Genomic DNA, 20,025 nt, shown 5'->3' on the forward strand with positions numbered 1-20,025 from the left:
ATGGATGTGCGCACCATATCCGGACGAGGGCCAGAAATGATCTGAGAAGAAGGGATGCCCGGCTGGCCTGGGAGAAAAGGCCTGGTGGAACAACTCTGTGTTACAGGCCCTGCAGAACTGAGACAGACTCCGCAGGGCCTGGATGTCACCAGGAGATGCGTTCCACCAGGCTGGCGCCAGGGCCATGAAAGCCCTGGCCCGTGTTGTAGCCACCCGAATATCCCTGGGGCCCGGGACCACCAACAAGTTCCGTGGAGGGGTCTTTGAGGGCAATATGGAAAGATGCGTTCTCACAGTTGTCTATGGTCCCCTGAAAACTGGCTATATTGTATTTGGAAGACCATTATGCCTTGAGTGCAAGAAGACAGGGCAAGACAGAAAGGTTTAAGATAAACTAAATCAAAATCCAGAATGGCTTCCCAGTTGCCTGCACAATGGGAAGGAGAGAAAAGATTTAGCAATTCCCAATGAGCAGCTATGCCTTTGGCTCGTACAGCAGGATTTAGGAACTCCAATCTTAATCCTGACAATAGGAATTTTAAAGCATACAAAATTTAAAGCATATGTAGCCAAATGCACTAACAAAATGGAGTGCTTTCTCAATATATTCTCAATCCAGTGACAATACAGCAACTCTAAATACAGAGCTCATAGCAGGGCAGGCAGGAAGGTTGTGTGACTGCACAAGCGACCACTTGTTGAAAAAAAAGTTACAGGTAAGGACAATCTCGTTTTCACTGTCAAGGTACCTGTGCAGTCCCACATAGGATATTAGTAAGCTGGCTTCATAAGACACGGGGGATGGGTGTGACCATTGCATGGAGCAAAAAATTCTGCATCTTTCATTTCATCAGTCTCCAAGGGGTAATGTTTTGCATCTCTAATGGGGCCATGATGGCTCACTGCGTAAGTCAACTGTGCTCAAGTGGAATGAGCACTGAGCTGTAAACGGCTGTTACCTTGCACAAGTTCACAGCTTTGGTTAATACAGTTTCCGGGGGGGTAGCCACTCCCCAATATAAACTTGCCAAACAACTCAAGGAAGTCAAATATATGAATATTCTATTTATAGTAATCGGTACTTAATACACATACACTTATACTACAGTAATAAGCAATTATACTTATCATCCAATCCGTGCTATAACAAATTCAGTTCATTCATGTGTAAGAACCTCATGAACGACGTCCCCATCCGGGAATAGCCGAACAGATCAAAGTGAAAACATATGGAGTCGCAAATAGGTGGAATTCGTATAGTGTTGCCAAGTTGTCAACCTTTGCTGATAAATGAGCTGTAGTCTTTGTGATTTAGTATACAATCTCTACTGATATCCCATCTGCTCCTTGTGATCTGTTACTCCCACTTGCTCTCAGTGCAGCTTTCACTTCACTGCTTGACTGAAAAGGCATTCTCCCAACCGGCACTACTTTGAGGACTCACTCTAGAACTGAGTCACGATTATGGGAAGAAGTTGGAGCCAAGGGTACCTTGGAAGACTTTGTGTCAAGGTGTTCTCGGTGGCAGCTCTGAGGCTGTATATCCAAATGATGCCAGAGTGGGGGATTGGCTACAGTGGGAGCACTATTTGGAACCAAAGGGCCTGGATCCAATGTCAAAAACGTTGGAACCGATGATTCTTGGATCATTCTCTTTGGATTGTGAAGCACAGTGGTTTTCAACAACATTTCTGGAGCTGAGCCAGAGAGAGTCTTCTCCCTTAAAGCCACTCAAAGAATTAGGCTTGGTAATGCTTTGCTTTTGGTACAAACTGCCTCTATAGAAGGCACTTGGGAACATCATGTTCCTTGCCCAGGGATGGTAGGCAGAGATTAATCATTCATGTGAGGAATGTTTTGCTCTAAAGGATGTATACTTCATGAAAAGAGCATTTGGGGACATATTTTCTTAAGCCTACCCCTGTGCTATGCATTTTTCAAGACCTATCAGCAAGTATCAATTGATCTGATGTGCAGTAATTTTCTCTTGCTGGATATACCCTTCTTGGAAACAGAGTCCTGGACCATATTTTAAGAGGCTAGCTCTGTAACATAAATCTTCTAAGGTTTTTCTTTCAATATATTCTTTCAACATAATGGAATGTGAGGGTTTTTGCCTCACAGGCTGTACACTTTTTGAAAGAGCACTGTGCCCAGTTTTTGAGGTCTAGCTCTGTAAAATAAATTTTCTTGAAATATCAACCAATTCTGGCCTTTTTAGGGTTTTTTTCTTCACTGGAAAGGTCTTTAATAGAAGGAGCTTCATGAAAGTGAAACTCTCTTGGTGGCAGCAGAGGGAGAACTGAGTGGTGCTCCTCCCCCTCCCAAGCATGCTGGGAAAAGAAGAGAAGAAGAGTAGAAGAGTTTGGATTTGTATCCCCCCCTTTCTCTCCTGCAGGAGACTCAAAGGGGCTTACAATCTCCTTGCCCTTCCCCCCTCACAACAAACACCCTGTGAGGTGGGTGGGGCTGAGAGAGCTCCGAGAAGTTGTGACTAGCCCAAGGTCACCCAGCTGGCGTGTGTGGGAGTGCACAGGCTAATCTGAATTCCCCAGATAAGCCTCCACAGCTCAGGCGGCAGAGCGGGGAATCAAACCCGGTTCCTCCAGATTAGATACACGAGCTCTTAACCTCCTACACCACTGCTGCAGGAAAGCAGCATGGGGAGGGGAGAGGAGCATCCTGCCACTTTTGAAAACCTCTCAACAGCTGGCCTGCACGTGCACAATACCCATGCGTGACCTTAAAGGTATACAACGATAAACACATGTTTTGATTAAGGAGCCAAAACGTTTTACCTTAATAGATCATTTGACCAAAAAAAAAAAAAAGTTATCGAGAGGTTTCATGATTTTCAGCAAAGATTATTTCCATGCAATAGATGCAACGGAACAGCAGACCTACCTCTCAGCACGAAGAATACCACTGTAGTAGGGGTGATCCCAAGGCATCAGTTTCTGAAAAGGCAGGAATCAGGTTTTCAATCACATAACTCAAATCAAACAAAACAAGTCAAAATAGGTCGTTCATCAGTGTTTGCCCAGTTTTGCCACAGTTCTTTGATACCTGAAGAAGAAGAAGAGTTTGGATTTATATCCCCCTTTCTCTCCTGTAGGAGACTCAAAGGGGCTTACAATCTCCTTGCTCTTCCCCCTCACCACAAACACCCTGTGAGGTGGGTGGGGCTGAGAGAGCGCCGAGAAGCTGTGACTAGCCCAAGGTCACCCAGCTGGCATGTGTGGGAGTGCACAGGCTAATCTGAATTCCCCAGAAAAGCCTCCACAACTCAAGCGGCAGAGCTGGGAATCAAACCCGGTTCCTCCAGATTAGAATGCACCTGCTCTTAACCACTACGCCACTGCTGCTTATAAATCAAGATACTAACACACAGTATAAAGGAATACTCTTTGCAACTAGAAGCTTTTGTGCGTGTTTGTAGGTGTGTGCACGCTACTTTATACAACGACATGCCAATGCTAAAGTTTACAGTAAAGTGTTGTTACAATTAAATCCCCAATATATGCAAACACCACAAAATGTCAGCAATAACATGTGGTTAGAAAAACCAAAACACAGATAATAATCCAGTTAAACACAGCAGCTAACATCCCAATGTTCTGGCAAAGAAAAAGCCCCCTGAAAAGGGCAGGTTTCAACAACCTCCTTTGACATGAAGCCTGTGGCTCTTCTCAGCACTACTCTCCATGGCACTTCTCACAAGTTTTAGGTCAGTGGGCTAAATTTTGCTAAATTTTGCTAAATTTTGCTAAATTTTGCTAAATTTTTAGCATCATTACTATGGGCTAAATTTTGTCGAGTGCATCTCCCCACTCCAGATAACAACATTCAACAGTAGTAGGAACAAACAACCCTGCATGCTCAGAGGTATTCTTGTTACTCTGGTCCATTCTGCACGGGCCAATTAAAACAGGTTGAGGCCCTTTTAAAAAGTGTCCGGGGGGGGGGGGGGGGGCCACAGAACTCGCCCCCAAAATGCTGCTAACCCATTTTAGTGGCCAGAACCCAGGTCTAATTCTGCTAGTTTTCCCCCTTAAAACTGGGTTCTAGTAACTTCCTGCTTGCCTTTGCGAACTACAGCAAGCAGAAACATTCAATCCCCACCACCTTCTCTCCCCCATGATGGTGAATTCCCCAGGCAGCCGTCATTAGAGAGAATACTTGAATAGGCAGCAGGTGGGGGGGATTCTCACGTGAGGTAGATTCTCAGGTGGGAGGGGATTCTTGGGGGGGATTCTCAGGGGGGAATTTCAGCTGCATGGTTCGCACAGAAACACAGCATTTCTGTGGAATCATGGTGACTTCTGCCTCCAGGATCCCAGTGATCCCAGCTGGCTCCTGCCAGCTGCCATGCAAACAGCAGCAGTGCAGCAGAAACAGAAGGGGCCTAAAAGTGCAGAAGGGGTCTAAAAGTGTAATATTATAGCTATATACTATTGTTTATGTGCAACTGTGGTTGGATGCAGGGCATAAAATTGCCAGGTGGCTCTTATGATGGACAGACATTGCAAATGTGGCCCTCCGTGCTCTGAGGAGTGAGTACCACCCCAGTAGAACTTCTCAGCTCAAGAGAAAGTTGCTGTGGCCCAACCAGACGCTGACAGTTTCAAACTACAGCTCCTTGAGCTGAGTTTTCAGAAGCCCCTTCCACACACGCAAAATAATGCGTTTTCAAACCACTTTCACAACTGTTTGCAAGTGGATTTTGCTATTCCGCACAGCTTCAAAGAGCACTGAAAGCAGTTTGAAAGTGCATTATTCTGCATGTGCGGAATGAGCCAGAGAATGAAAAGATTCAATTAAAAAAAAAACCCAAATGACACAATATAAGATTAAATTATGCTAAGATCTTCACCTGTCTTTTAAAAAACTTTTTATTTAAGTGTGTTTGAAGTTCCACCTCAAGCTTCATGAGGCAAAGTTTTACAAGTAGCCTTGCAGCAATGCTGTGATGTGGAAAACTAAGGTTTGTGTACAAAAGTGCTGCGACCTGCCGGCCTGTAGGCCAGACAAGTGATACCCCCTCTCCCCCCCAAATCTGACCTCTGTATTTTCAAGCCTGCACAAACTAATTGAAGACAATGTTTACCATACTCAAGAGAGCCCACTACATTTTCCATCTTAGGTTTGGGCTGTTACATAAATCATCGAGTTAAACCAATATCTTCCTTTCAGCACTTGTTTTCCCTCAGGGAAAAGAACTTTGAAAGTCAACGCTGCGGCAATACGAAGCCAAAAGAAGGGGAATAGTTAAATGACATCAACAGGTAGGTGAAATAATAGAAACTATTTCCTCAGGTTCTCAACATGAGAAAAATAAATGCATCATCTACACTTACTGATTTCACAGGATTTAGTTTCATTTTCATACTAGTCATCATTTCAAAATCGTCTAGAGTTCTGCAAAACAATAATTTCACCATTAAGTCTTATCAAACGAATATGCAATATATTTCTAAGAAACTATTACACATACATAAAATCACTGAAAAGAACCCTAACAAATGTGCCAGAATGAATGGTATTTTTCTGCACTCTGTCACATTGGGGAATAAGCAATATGGAGAAATTATTTGGAACCACTCTCTTTTTCTATCATAAGAAAATAATTAAGACAACTTGTGAAATTCATTTTCTTATGCTATAATGGATGGAATGAGATCTCCATGGATGGAAGTGATTTCCGCGTGTAGTTCATGACTCGCCACCCCCCTGGAGGTCGGAGGGCAGCATGGGCGGGTCCCTGCAGCACTCCAGACCAACACTGGAGGATGAGGTGAGTAGGGGGGATGCAGAAGAGGCAGCTTCGTGTGGAGTCGCCTCTTCTGCGCCGGCCTCTGCGGGGGCCGCTCGCATGCTCCCGTGCGGATGGCCCCCTCCCCTCCACCGGCATAATTTCTGCCGGTGAAGAGGTGCCCTCTCCACCATGCAGAAAGGGCCAAAAGAAACCCCCAGGAACCCCTGGAGGGGAGCAAGCAGTCTGCATCGGGGTGGTGTGAAATCGGGGGTGGGCCCTTCAGTCTGTGGAAATTCTCCTTGGGATTCAAGCCATGGTCTCCCAAAGACATAAAATTCAGCACAATGACTAAAGCATGTTCTTCCTATTGCTTAAAACTTTGGTCTTAAAGCAAGGTCAAGTTGTTCTCCTTTTAATAATCTGAAAATAGACTCACCGTTTGAATAATTTATCTGAAAGCTTTACAAGAAATTGCATTACTTTTTCTAAAAAACAGAATGAAAGAAAAAAGGTATAGGTTAACTAGATGAACAGAACGTTTAAGAAATAATAAAATCATAAACAGTAGTAATCATCTAAATACCCCACCTGCTAAATAATGAGGCATAACTCAGAAGTTAAATTATAAGGCTGAATGTAATAATTTTCTGTTCTGACAACCAAGCAAAATTGAGCCTGGGAATAGAAAATACCAATGTACACTTTCAACTGTATTGATGAGAAGTATTGATGAGAGGTTATTTTAGGCCTCAGATAAACCACAGCTGATCAGAGATTGAATTTTTAAAAACAATTTTTTTTTAAGTCTTGGAACTGACCCATAGTAGTTATATTGTAATACAGAAGTACACTTCTTAAACTAGCCTATCTCCTGGAATTTTTTAAAAAGCTGGAATAAATTGAGAAAATCAATTTTTGATAAGAACTCAGGAGCAATCATATTAAGAATGAAGAGGTATGAAATAACATTACTTCAGCATAATGATTTAACGAGTTCTGTTTCCATGTACATAATTAGCACCTGGATGTAATTTACTTAAAAATATTTAAGCAGACACTTATCCCCTGATTTTCTTCTCAATGAGCCCCAAAGCAGCTCACATCATCTTCACTGCCTCCATTTTATACTGTGAGGAAGGTTAAACTGAGGACAAACTAGTCTAAGGTCGCCTAGACAGCTTCATGGTGCAGTGGGAATTTGAAGCTGGGGTCTCCCAGAGCCCAATGTGACATTCTAATTATATACCACTCTGGCTTTCTTAATTGTCAACAGCGCACAAAGTATCATGTCAACTGAGACAAAATAATCTCCTGGAGCAGGAGTGTGTTTTAGTGATGTTCAATAACTCTGCACGTCAACCATTTAGCCTCTTAGTCTGCAAAGGCCCTCCCGCTCTTCCTTAAATGCATGTAATGTTACCTGGAGTTTTGGCCATCGTGCCCTGAAGAGCCCGGTGAGCAAAGGTTTCATATCCAACTAACTGGGCCAGAAGGTTTCTTTTGGTAAGCAGTTCCTCTAAACAGCGCAACTGCTGAGCATTTGGGAACATAAAAACCTTGTATGCCACTTCACGGACCTAAGATTAAATTCAAATTAAAAAACAAGGAATGGGCATCAGAGTGAAATGGCATGACTAGGAACCTAATACTCATTACTATTAATTATTATTATTAATTATTAATTATTATTATTATTATTAATTATTATTATTATTATTAAATTTAATTTAATGTAATATACTGCCCCATTCCCGGAGGGCTCTGGGCGGTGCACAACATAAAACCATATATATTTATATATGTATAAGTCGAGTTTTTCAGCCCTTTTTTTAGGCTGAAAAATGCCCCCCTCAACTTATATGCGGGTCCCCCCCACGGAGCCGCAGCACTTACTCACGAGTCACAAAGCCTCGTCCCCCTCACTAACTCACGCTTTCTTTCTTGCAGGCTTTAAGTCTAAGGCTTGGCTTCAGGGAAGCTGCCACTCGGGGCAGCCTGTCTCTATGGTTTTCTTAAAAGGGCAATGCTGGAGCTTGTTTACTTGTTCGTTCTGCCACCATTTTATCATTATTCATTTCAGCAATATTCTTTTTTTTTTGCCATTAAGTCACAGCTGACTTATAGCAGCTCCATAGGATTTTCAGGCAAGAGACATTTTGCACGCGGTTTGCATCTGCCTGTCTCTGTATCACAACCCGAGTGTTTCTTGGAGGCCTCCCACTCAAATACTAGCCAAGATCAAGGTTGAGAGTTTATGACTGGCCCAGGATCACCCAGCAAGCTTCTATGACACGAGTGGGGATTTGAACCTGGATTTCCCAGGTCCTAATCCAACACCTTAACCACACCACCATGCTGGATCTCTTCATCAATACATGCAGTACTAATTTAATATTTGCAATGGAGAAGGTGCAGATCAGCTGCTGAGCTCTCCATGTGCACAAAGTAAACCCGGATAGACTCAGTGCCTCTATCACCCACCTTCAGAGCTCAGTAATCAATGACCGCATGGAGCCCACCCATCTGTGCCATGGCGATTCCAAATCACAGAACCTTTGTGTCAGAAAATCCAGGTCATTCACAGGACACTCCCACCAGAATGCATTAACAGAACTGGGCTGCGGCTGGCAGAGATTCTATGCCTCAGCAAAAACTCTCAGGCAGTGCCCAGGAAAGCAGCTTAGAAGCTGGACGGCACTAATAACTTTTAACGATTGACAGGCGGCTGGAAAGTCGCCATCTGTAATGGAAAATTAAAACTTGCCTTCAAATGTCTTTAAACCCTGGCCTGTCCCAAACCATGCAGGAGAGGTTAAGATCCCATTTCAAGAGAAAAAGGGTAAGGTGCATAGACCCTTCCTCAGGCTTGCCATTTACCTCAACACAACTTCCCCCAACTCATACATGGACATGGTGGGCAGAGAGCTCAGAATTGCCGCGCTCACACATCCATTTCACTCTTAAGAATCAGATCTCCCTTGGTTCATAGAAGACTGAGGCACAGCCATGTTCAGAAATATAGGTCTAGAAGTATGTGTGTAGTATGAGCCAATTATGTACAACATAAAGGTGCCTGGCCATGCTGCCACAACAAGCCATGTTGCCCTCCATAATATCGAAAAGCAGAACACCACAGGAATAAGTCCAGCATTTCCAAACAAACAGCACAATTCTACAGATTATAAGACCTGCGTATAATAAATCTCGAGCAGTAATATCCTTAAAGTGCACGTACCAGATCATCTGGGCTATCTGCATTGAGGCCACTGATTTGAACATAGTTCCCTTCAACAGCAAAGTTATGATGAATACGTTCCGGTAAGGCGCTTTTATCAATCCTAGTTGGAAGATGCGATCCCATGAGGAAGTCATTACATAAATCCAGGATTTGGACATTGAGATTTACTGCCTTCTTGCGCTGTGAATGGAAAGCACTCAAATGTAAATATATTTCTTTAAAGTATCTAAACTTTTCAATGTTTGGGGGGAGGTTAAGGTAAAATCAGCACAGGCCGTCACTTTGACTGTTCCCATATGTAAAGTTTCTTGCAAAACGGATGGTGCAGTCCTATGCAGAGTTGCAGACTTCAAAACGGAACTCAATGGACTTGTAGGGGTAATTATGATCAGTGACACTGGCAGCTGCAGAAATTGCCCTGGTTTCTCCTGCAACCACTTGCTCCACTAACAGAGGAGTTCACATCAAAAAGGAGTGGGGGGGGATGGCTCCTGATTTGCAGGGGAGGGGTGGCAGTGCAGGAGACGACAGGGTGGTGGAAGAGAAGGGAAAGATCCATTCTGTGACACTGTTCAATTTTAAGCTCACAACACTCAGCCCAACGATGTAATCACACAACTATAGGATAACCTCTCTGTTATAAAGGAAATAATTACCTTTTCTTCATCCAGGTGAATGCCACTGATCTCAAAATCAAACATGAAAAGTTCTGCCACTCGTCTAAAAGAATAAAATCCCATCAGGACAAAATTCGTCACACAATCATTTTGTGCCCTTTTGAAATATTACAGTTTGCAGGCCAACTCTGCCACTGGATCTGGAACTGCTAGTCTTATTTCCACTGACTAGAATCGTGGTGGTGAACCTTTGACACTCCAGATGTTATGGACTACAATTCCCATCAGCCCCTGCCAGAATGGCCAATTGGCCATGCTGGCAGGGGCTGATGGGAATTGTAGTCTATAACATCTGGAGTGCCAAAGGTTCGCCACCACTGGTCACTAGAAGATAAAAAAATATAGTGCCAATTGGCCATGCTGGTAGGGGCTGATGGGAATTGTAGTTCCTGAACATCTGGAGAGCCGCAGGTTCCCTACCCCTGCTCTAACAGAACTGTTATGCATAGATTGTTAATGTGCATAATAAAAAGCAACAGTTTCATATTGCTAACATTTCACTTCACAGCTTGATCTTATACCTGTTTATTTGAAAATAAGCAACAGTGAGTTCAGTGGAGATTAAGTGTGCAAATGGACTGCACTTGTCATCGAAAAATACCATTTAACTAATAATGCAACATTCAGTTATCCAGATTGCAAAAAGGTCAACTCCCATTACAGTAAATATTTTATTAAATGTTATGGCACAGGCCTTAACAATATAACATTAAACCATAGCGATAAGAGTACAGTAAAATAAAAATATACAATAAGATACAACACAATAATCAATACCGTAGACAATAACAGAACTAACAGGTCTATTTTTTAGGGTTGGCAAGCACAAACCTTTTCCTTATTGTAACTGACAGATACATAAAAGAGGCAACCCTATATGTAATTGCTTGATTTGTATCCGTCAACAGAAAACAGACACTATCCTCATCTGACTCCAAAGCCTGTGGAAAAACTTGGCTCAGTCTAGATTGAATACTGACATATAATGGACAATAGAAAACTTAATGAGCAACGTCTTCTACCTGGTTAGAGGCACATGGCCAGAAATGAAGATCAGGATTTCCCCGAGCTATATAAATCTAATACGCAATGGTGTGCTATCATTTTTGCCGCATTATTCTCTGAAATTAGTAGCTCCTGTGTTGTTCCAACTAATTGGAAACAAAGTAGTTTAGTCCCTATTTTCAAAAAGGATGACTCCTTAGATCCAGCTAATTACTGCTTCATCAGTCTCCGAAATATTGCCTCTAAAATACAGTTCTGTTATTTGCTGGCCAAACTGGAAGACTGGGCTGAGCAGATAGATCTTTTCTATTCAGAACAAGCTGGTTTTCAGAAAAGTCAGAACACAAACTGGCCATTTCCGAGTTTAGAAAGCTTTAATTAAGAATTTTTTTTAAAAAAACTTAAACGTCAACTCTTTGTAGCATTTGTAAACCTAACTTGTGCCTTTGATTCTATCGAGAGCATCAGGCTTTAGTATAATTTAGAAAAAAAACTCCTATTAAGAAATCACATGTTTCTTGCTCTCATTTTTTTGAATAAAAATATAACATGGACTGCATCCACGGGTTAAGCAACATTTTATTTTTATTTATTTATTTATTATTGGATTTTTATACCACCCTCCCCAGGAGGGCTCAGGGAGGTGTACAAATAAACATATACAAACAGGGGAAAGTTAAAACCAGTACAAATATAATACAAGCCCTGTCTCCTTATTAAAACCAATAACAGCAATACAGCCAGCATCCAAGAACTAAAACCGACCCATCCCCCCCCCCCCCCGGGGAAACCCGAAAGGTCCCCACTAAAATGGGCCACGTAATTAAAACAAACAGAAAACAAGTGGAGGAGGGGAGGAGACCGGGGGCATCTCCCAAATGCAGGTATAATATTGTGCAGTTGGTAAATATCAGCTTGACTCCAAGTATAGACTGTACCAAAAAAAGGGGGCGGGGATAGGACTAAGGGGCTTGTATGATCTAATTCGATTAGGGAAACAACTGCTTGTCACAAATGAAAAGAAGAAGCAGATCATCAGATCCATCATCTGGGGAATGAAAATTACCCGGCGCAGGAGTTTCACAAAGGTTCATTTAATTTCAGAAGGAAAAACAAGTTCTTGGATGGCATCAAGGGGTACCAATCGAAAAATCAATCTGACACAGGACAGATAATCCTCATGGCATGTAATGAAATTGGAAAGCATGGGCTACCCAATTTCGGCAAAAGTATTCATCTGAACTGAAAGATGGCATGAGGACTCACCAATAGAACATCTACCTCTAGTTTCTATAGTTCTGGTTTCACAACATTTTCAGTCTCTATTGCAATGAGGTACGCTGAAAGACCACTAAACAGCCAACAGTATTTTGAAGATTATTGTTGCCAGGCTAACATTAACAATACGTACCTGGTATCCGGATCAAGGGAAGCCAGGACTTCTTTATCAGCCAACAATTTTCTCAGACTTTGACACAAATCTACATCTGTATTTAATCTAAAAATATAAAGATTGCATGATCTAATTATTACCAATAAACAGTCCGTGCAAAGGTTTGTCAGTTCTCCAGCAGAGAATGCTTCTGACGTCTAATAAAAGTGGGTGTTTTTTTTTCCAAATTACTATTTAAAACACTACCAAATGCTAATATAGCCGCAGCCAAAGCAAGGAATATGAAATAGAAATTTCAAATAGCAAATACCTGTTGCCAGTGGATTGGGACCAAAGGGAGTATTTCATGGGCATAATAAACTATAATGTATGGAGGAAGGGTAATTTCTGCCCATTTTCTCCTCCTACAATAGCCAAGTTCATCTGCCACACTGAAGAAGGAGGAGAAGGAGAAGAGGAGGAGTTTGGTTTATATCCCCCCTTTCTCTCCTGCAGGCGACTCAAAGGGGCTTACAATCTCCTTGCCCTTCCACCCTCACAACAAACACCCTGTGAGGTAGGTGGGGCTGAGAGAGCTCCGAGAAGCTGTGACTAGCCCAAGGTCACCCAGCTGGCATGTATGGGAGGCCACAGGCTAATCTGAATTCCCCAGATTCAGATTAGCCTCCACAGCTCAGGCGGCAGAGCTGGAAATTAAACCCAGTTCCTCCAGATTAGATATACGAGCTCTTAACCTCCTGCGCCACTGCTGCTCCCTCTCCCCTTCAAGCAGCAAACTGGGAGGAACAACGGGCTGGGGTGGGGGGTTTCACTTTTCTGCTGTAGTGAGGCAGTTTTTTAAGATGAATGGCTTACAAAAACTGCACAGTGCATTATTGAAAGCTTGCTACTCTGGACTATGCTTTTCGTAGCCATGCAAAATGTTGTCTGTATGCATGAACAATACTGCTATACTGGTTGTTGGGGTTTTCCGGGCTGTGTGGTCGTGGTCTGGTAGATCTTGTTCCTAACGTTTCCCTCTGTGATAGGCCTCTGAAGATGCCAGCCACAGATGCAGGCGAAATGTTAGGAACAAGATCTACCAGACCACAGCCACACAGCCTGGAAAACCCCCAACAACCAGTTGAATCCGGCCATGAAAGCCTTCAACAATATTGCTATATCTTTATTCTGAATTTTTAACAAAGTTGTGTTCATATTCCACCAAATGTAAATTTGTTACAGGTGTCTGTTGTGGGGAGAGGAAGGTAAAGGAGATTAGAAGCAACCTTGAGTCTCCTTATAGGAGAGAAAGATGGGGTATAAATCCAAACTCTTCTAAAAGAAAAAAAAATCAGTTTTATTTTGAATAGTAGCTATTAAAGTGCCATAGAACTAAATTAACCACTCTTTTCAGTACCTGTGTTTATAATTAGGATATTAGAATTACCTTACCCATATTATTTAATTTAGAAAAAATGTCATCATATAGTTTCCCCAAAGATTTCAGAATACATGCTGTAGCAGTCAGTGGACAGCATGCTAAAGTTTTTCAGTTGTAACCGTTTTTGTTTCTGTTGACCTTGCTGTCTGCGGAATGCTACAGTACAAACAGACACATCAGTATTAAAGGGACATCATGAATAACACATACTTTTCTACCATCGTCCCAATGTTCCTGCAGGCATCTTCAGCAGCCTCTCTGAAAGCAAGATTGGGATGAGCAATTTTCACAAAGTCGGCCTGATGCAATAGAAAAAGAAAGGTCAACCATGAAAAGAAAATATTGGTTTGGCATGCATGCATGCATTCATTCATTCATTCATTCATTCATTCATTCATTCATTCATTCATTCATTCATTCATTCATTCATTCATTCATTCATTCATTCAACTTTTATACCGCCCCATCCCCGAAGGGCTCTGGGCGGTGCACAACAGACAGTCACATATAAAGATAAAACAACTAAAACCTTTAAAAGCAGCGATAAAAATGAAGACTAATCAATAAAAGTGGCGTCCAGCAACCCCATTTTTTAAAAGATCCTCTCTCAGGAAGGAGGAGCGGCAAGTCCCAGGATGGCAAGAGGCCCAGATGTAAAGGACCAGTTCTACAGTTCTAGATTAGTTCTCGCAGACCTACAGTCATGTGAATTTCTTTTTGTTTCTAATAACCATCTGAAATTTTCATGGAACCACAGTATACATAGAGGTCTTCCTCTACTTTTCCTGTTTTTAATGGGATCTCCATAGGATCTGTTCTTGACCCTTTTTCTACATACTGGCATGCACACTACCTTAGGCTAGAGAAGTGGTTCTCAACCTTCCTAATGCCGCGACCCTTTCATACAGTTCCTCATGTTGTGGTGACCCCCAACCCTAACATTTATCTATTTTACAGATGGAGAACACTGATGCAGAGAGTCTTAGGCGACCCCTGTGAAAGGGTCGTTCGACTCCCAAAGGGGTCCCGACCCACAGGTTGAGAACCACTGGGCTAGAGGGCTAGTTTACTAGGCACCTAGTTTACTCTGACATGGACCTCAAGCTTTGGTCAAAATGACCAGAACCCAGAATGAGAATCATCTACTGTGGGAGTATTAAACAAGGAAGAACATCCAATTAGTAAAAAGGTAATTTCAAAATGATAAAAGATGTCTTACTAGATCAGCCACTCTACATAAGGAATCTGACAGCTGGTCAAAGATCATCACTGTCTCCGGCCCAGGAGAAATAGTACATGCTCTCTTTACTAGTTGTTCTGTTTCTTGCAATGATTTTTCTTGGGCTTCTTGAAATCCTTCTGGACTACTTAACTCTGGAACACCAAACAGACCCTTTAAAAAAAGAGAGAAAGAGACAAGGGTCACCATAAATAGAAGACACCTTGTACGTTTTGTTTCTTCTTTGTTTTCATAGCCTCAGATTGTAAACCTGATTTTTATATTTACACAGTCTTGTACTGTGTAAATGTTTATACCTCGGCAAACATGCAAACTTTTTAAAGCGTCTAACACTTTTTATCACACTATTATTACCAAACAGAAAGCTATGTTGTGCTCTGTTTCAGCAAACTTTGTTGATTTGAGAACTATTTCAATGAAGCTGTGTTTTAATACAGATACCTACAGCTACCCTGTTTCCCCGAATATAAGACATCCCCTGAAAATAAGACGTAGTAGAGGTTTTGCTGAAGTGCGAAATATAAGGCATCCCCCAAAAGTAAGACGTAGCAAAGTTTTTGTTCAGAAGCATGCCTGACGAACAGAACACAGAAAAATAAGACATCCCCTGAAAATAAGACATAGCACATCTTTGGGAGCAAAAATTAATATAAGACACTGTCTTATTTTGGGGAAACACGGTAGATGCCTCATTAACAGGCTTTTAAACAAAAACAGTTGTTATTGTAAGGCGAAAATGGAAGAAAGGAGAACAATGATGGAAACTGCTCTAGGTTCCAACTGGGGAAAAAAGCAGGGTATAAGTATATACATTTTTTAAAAAGTGTCTTTATAGTCATAGCCAATGAAACTCTCTTGAGACTCAGGAATGATACCTTGACAACTTTGTACATTCAAGTAAAAGCGGCTGATTCAGTATTAGTTGTGTCAAATTCATCTATCCAAAATCAAGACTGGATAAATTAAATACATTAAACACTGACACCTGTGCCAGACTTTTGGTTTACTAACAGTGCAATCCTCAGAATACTCTCCTGAGAGTAAACTCCCATTGAATAGATGTGAGTAGGATTCTGAGTAGACCAGCTTATGAGTGCTTCTCTAAGAAAGTCAGGTGGATTCTGCACAGCACATTTACAACCAGTTGCAATCGTCATAAATGAACTCGTTATAAACATGCTGCACAGAATCACCCGTAAAATACCTGCACGTATCGGCTTTTAGGGTAGAGCCACAACTGGAGGCAAGCAGATAAAATTGCTCCCTCTATACTTTGAGTCGTTATCGTGGTAACAAGGTAAACACACAAATAGCAATTATAATAATAACACAACCTTTATGTTAGCCATGATGCACTTTCTGTGCACCCTTCAGCTTTCTTTCTTTCTTTCTTTCTTTCTTTCTTGATTGATTGATTGATTGTTGCATTTTTATACCGCCCTCCCCCGGAGGGCTCAGGGCGGTGTACTTCCAAACCATTGGTACAGCTCTGGGCTGGGGCTTCCATGGCACAATAATTCTTGATTTCAGTAAGATTGCCACCTTCCCCTGAGGGTGAGGCTTCTGTGCTTTTATTTTTCTGTTTGTTGCCAGTAATACCTTGTTTTTCATACAATCATAGAATCATAGAGTTGGAAGAGACCGCAAGGGCCATCAAGTCCATCCCCCCTGCAATTTCTTCCATCCATTGCAGAACACAAAGTGGAGCAGCAGTGGCGTAGGAGGTTAAGAGCTCGTGTATCTAATCTGGAGGAACCGGGTTTGATTCCCAGCTCTGCCGCCTGAGCTGTGGAGGCTTATCTGGGGAATTCAGATTAGGTGGGCACTCCCACACACGCCAGCTGGGTGACCTTGGGCTAGTCTCAGCTTCTCCGAGCTCTCTCAGTCCTACCCACCTCACAGGGTGTGTGTTGTGAGGGGGGAAGGGCAAGGAGATTGTAAGCCCCTTTGAGTCGCCTGCAGGAGAGAAAGGGGGAATATAAATCTAAACTCTTCTCTTCTTCTTACACAAAAGTCCCAGGGCTCCAGCACAGGAAATTATTTCTGTGATGGGGCCTCCAATCATTCATTCCCTTTTCAAGCTTCTTCATCTTTAGAATAACTTCCACAGTGATTAGCTTGTCCGTCATATGGTTGTTAAAGGTCTCTAGGTCTAACAATTGTTTCATTTATTGAATTCATTGAACCCCTGCTTTTCTCCCCAGTGGCAATGCAAAGCAGCTGACCATCACCCTCCTCTTCTCCATTTTTCTTTGCAACAATGCTGTATGGTAGATAAGGGTTGCCAACAATGGTTTGGAAAATAACTGGAGATCTAGGGACTGGCCCAGAGAAGAGCAGTTTGGGGATGGGGGGGAACCTCAGCTGAGTATAATGCCCAAGGATCCCCCCTCCAAAGCAGGCATTTTATCCCTCATGTTGAGATCAGCTGTAATTTCAGGAGCTCTCCAGGACCCAACTGGAAGCTGGCAACACCAGTAGTTGAGGCTGAGTGGGTGCCTGGACCCTCAGCAAGCTCCCAAGGCAGAGTGTGGATTTCAGAATCTTCTGTGATGCTCTAACTACTTCATCACACTGGCTGTTTGTCTCACACTTTCTCCAAGCCAGTGTGCATGTTCTGCTCTGCTCTCACAACAACACTGCAAGGTTGGTTAAATTGACAGGGACTGGACCGAGAGCTTCCAGCTACATCAATAAGCAATTATTTGAACCCACTCCTCGTCTGATACTCTAAATCATTTCATATTACTGGCTCCACAGAAGGGATCCTGCCAACTCTCTGGAGTAGATTCCGCACAGCACATTTATAACGAGTCGCAATCCGTTATAAATGGACTCGTTTTCCCGAGAGCGGAGTAGACTCCGAACAGAAGTTAAGCCGGGCAGCCGCTCACCGTTTTCTTCCCCAGCTCCCATCGCTGGTGCTGGAGCGGCTGGTGCTGGGCATTGAAAGCAGCGCCCACCGGGGACCAACTGGTGCTGACCCACCGTTTGGGGCCGCAGCCGCTGACCCAGCCCAGGCCGGTCACGGCGGTCCGAGCCACCCCCCGCCACCCAGCCAGCATGGCCGCGGCTGCGGCGCCTCAGATGCCCTGCAGAGCTCCCGAAAGAACCCAACCATGCATGCCGCTGCCTCGCTGCTTCCGGGTTCAGGCTGTGAACCTTTGCGCGAGTTGGCGTAAGGAGGAGCTTCAGCCGAGTTTCTCCGCCTCCCCGTCTTGCGATGGCTGCGCCTGCGGAGAGGGTGGCTCGCCCCTCTCGCTTAAAGGGAGTCTCTGAGGTTGCTTTTGCTTTCGCATCCTAGGAGGATGTCTGGTCGCCATGGTTGCAACGTCCAGCTCAGCCTCGTCTGCACGGGCTATTATGAAGCATCAGAAGTCCTTCTGGAGCAGCGGGTGGCGTAGCGGTTAAGAGCAGGTGTGCTCTAATCTGGAGGAACCGGGTTTGATTCCCCACTCGGCCGCCTGAGCTGTGGAGGCTTCTCTGGGGAATTCAGATTAGCCTGTGCACTCCAGCTGGGTGACCTTGGGCTAGTCACAGTTCTTCAGAGCTCTCTCAGCCCCACCTACCTCACAGGGTGTGTGTTGTGAGGGGGGAAGGGTAAGGAGATTGTAAACCCCTTTGAGTCTCCTATAGGAGAGAAAGGGGGGATATAAATCCAACTCCTCCTCCTTCTTCAGAAACTGCAGCGATGGGTCGATTTTGGAAAGGTCCCTTATGTTGACTTTCAAAACAAAATAACTCTCCCCAGCAGAAACCTGTTGGGATTTTGCAAATGTCACCACTCAGTCCTGAAAGGGTTAATTGTTTGTGTGTAAACCAGTTGCTGAAGTCAGTGTTGGAGGGATGTTTAAATTTAGGAAGCAGCATGTGTTTTGTTGTGCTGTCCCCAAAAAGATGGGAAATGAGGTCTCTCTGGTTCAGCACCCCGCTCTATAACCTCCCACTCAGCTAACTAAAGTTGGAAGCCTTCTTCCAAGGGAAGAGCCATTTAAGTTGGATAAGACAGTTGAGACTGAAGAAACGTTCTGTATCTTAGGCTGATTCCACATGGGCCAAAAACAGCAGTGTGAAAACAGTGTGAAAATGGTGTAAACCATACTGTTTTCACACCACTGTTTTTGACCCATGCGTAATCAGCCTTAGATGGGATAGTGCCCTCTACGTCTTACAGAAGCCCATAAGAAAACACAAAGGATCTAAATTGGTCCCAAACCCTAAAATTTTACCTATTAGGAAATCTTTATACATTTTGGGAGGGGTTTTTTTCAAAGCACTTTACCATGCAAATGTTATCTCTTATTGTTTAAATAGTTTATACCATGTAACAAAGAGAAAAAATGTTGATTTTGAGCATTGAAAATATCTCTCCCCCCCCCTTTTTTCTTACAAAAGCAACTAAAGTTGAGTTGCTTTCATGTTCCAGCAGCTGGTATTAAACACAATATGATTGTGCTACCTGGATCAATACCTACTCAATAAATTAATCTTGTTTTGTCTTTACTTGCATCTCCCGGGTCTTCATTAGCATCAGAAAAGCCCACTCAACAGTTTTAATCTGCTGCAGACTTTCAATACCTTTGCCCATTAAAAGCAATTACACCATGCTGGATTTTTTTTTTTACATCATAGGATTAATGCAAATTAGAACATAGATGAGAATATATCATAATATATGAAGCTTCCTTTACTCCCTCCTTTGCTGTTATTTAAATCTGCTTGATTGAAAAACAATCAGAAAACAATTAGCAAAAGAATTATTCATGACCACTTTTTTTCCCTTTATTGGATGATGTCTGGCAGAATTGTTGGCTAAATCAGCCAGTATCCTGGTGTACCTTTTTCGATTAAGGAACACCTTTCAGGAGGAGGATTAAAAAGTATATTGCAGTAGAGGGATCTCCCTTTTATACCAAGCATGCACAATACATTCTTCCAGAATTTCCAGATGTCCCCATGCATCCCATAATATATTTTCTCTTAAGTTTCTGTTTCCTTATCTTGTAGTTGAGTTGCTGGGCAACATGCCATAGTAATAATCTTCAGATGGGAGAGAAAGAAATGTACTATTGTTCTGTGCTAAAATACCAAGCAAAAATGTATCTTTCCCCGGCCTGCTTCAGCCATTTGAGCACTAAGCAGTCTATAACAAATCCATCTTTAGCTAAGCCCATTTAAAATGGAAGCTCTTCGATTTGTATATCAGAATCCTAGATATTAAAGATGACACATTAAAAATAAAATGAACAGCCTTCCGGTGAACCTCTGTGAACTGGAAGATAATATTTCAACTG

The 20,025-nt window shown here is 42.8% G+C and overlaps 1 protein-coding gene across 2 annotated transcripts in view; it reads right to left on the reverse strand.

Annotated features, from left to right (window-relative positions):
• Positions 1-17,884, reverse strand: part of LOC125431845 (mitochondrial intermediate peptidase) — a 75,206-nt gene extending 57,322 nt beyond the window's left edge. The window contains exons 1-10 of one of the 2 annotated variants that reach the window (XM_048495013.1): positions 17,626-17,884; positions 14,711-14,884; positions 13,702-13,790; positions 12,087-12,173; positions 9,650-9,713; positions 8,991-9,173; positions 7,176-7,332; positions 6,192-6,240; positions 5,358-5,418; positions 2,905-2,957 (exon numbers count right to left, since the gene is read on the reverse strand). In XM_048495013.1, coding sequence (XP_048350970.1) covers positions 2,905-2,957; positions 5,358-5,418; positions 6,192-6,240; positions 7,176-7,332; positions 8,991-9,173; positions 9,650-9,713; positions 12,087-12,173; positions 13,702-13,790; positions 14,711-14,884; positions 17,626-17,796 — 1,088 coding nt within the window. In that variant the 5' untranslated portion in view covers positions 17,797-17,884. Of the gene's footprint in view, positions 1-2,904; positions 2,958-5,357; positions 5,419-6,191; positions 6,241-7,175; positions 7,333-8,990; positions 9,174-9,649; positions 9,714-12,086; positions 12,174-13,701; positions 13,791-14,710; positions 14,885-16,065; positions 16,447-17,625 lie in introns of those variants that run through there. The other variant, XM_048495014.1, reaches the window with a different exon arrangement.
• Between the last annotated feature and the right edge of the window lie 2,141 nt (positions 17,885-20,025).

Source organism: Sphaerodactylus townsendi, linkage group LG04 (assembly GCF_021028975.2).
Source record: "Sphaerodactylus townsendi isolate TG3544 linkage group LG04, MPM_Stown_v2.3, whole genome shotgun sequence".
NCBI lineage: Eukaryota > Metazoa > Chordata > Lepidosauria > Squamata > Sphaerodactylidae > Sphaerodactylus > Sphaerodactylus townsendi.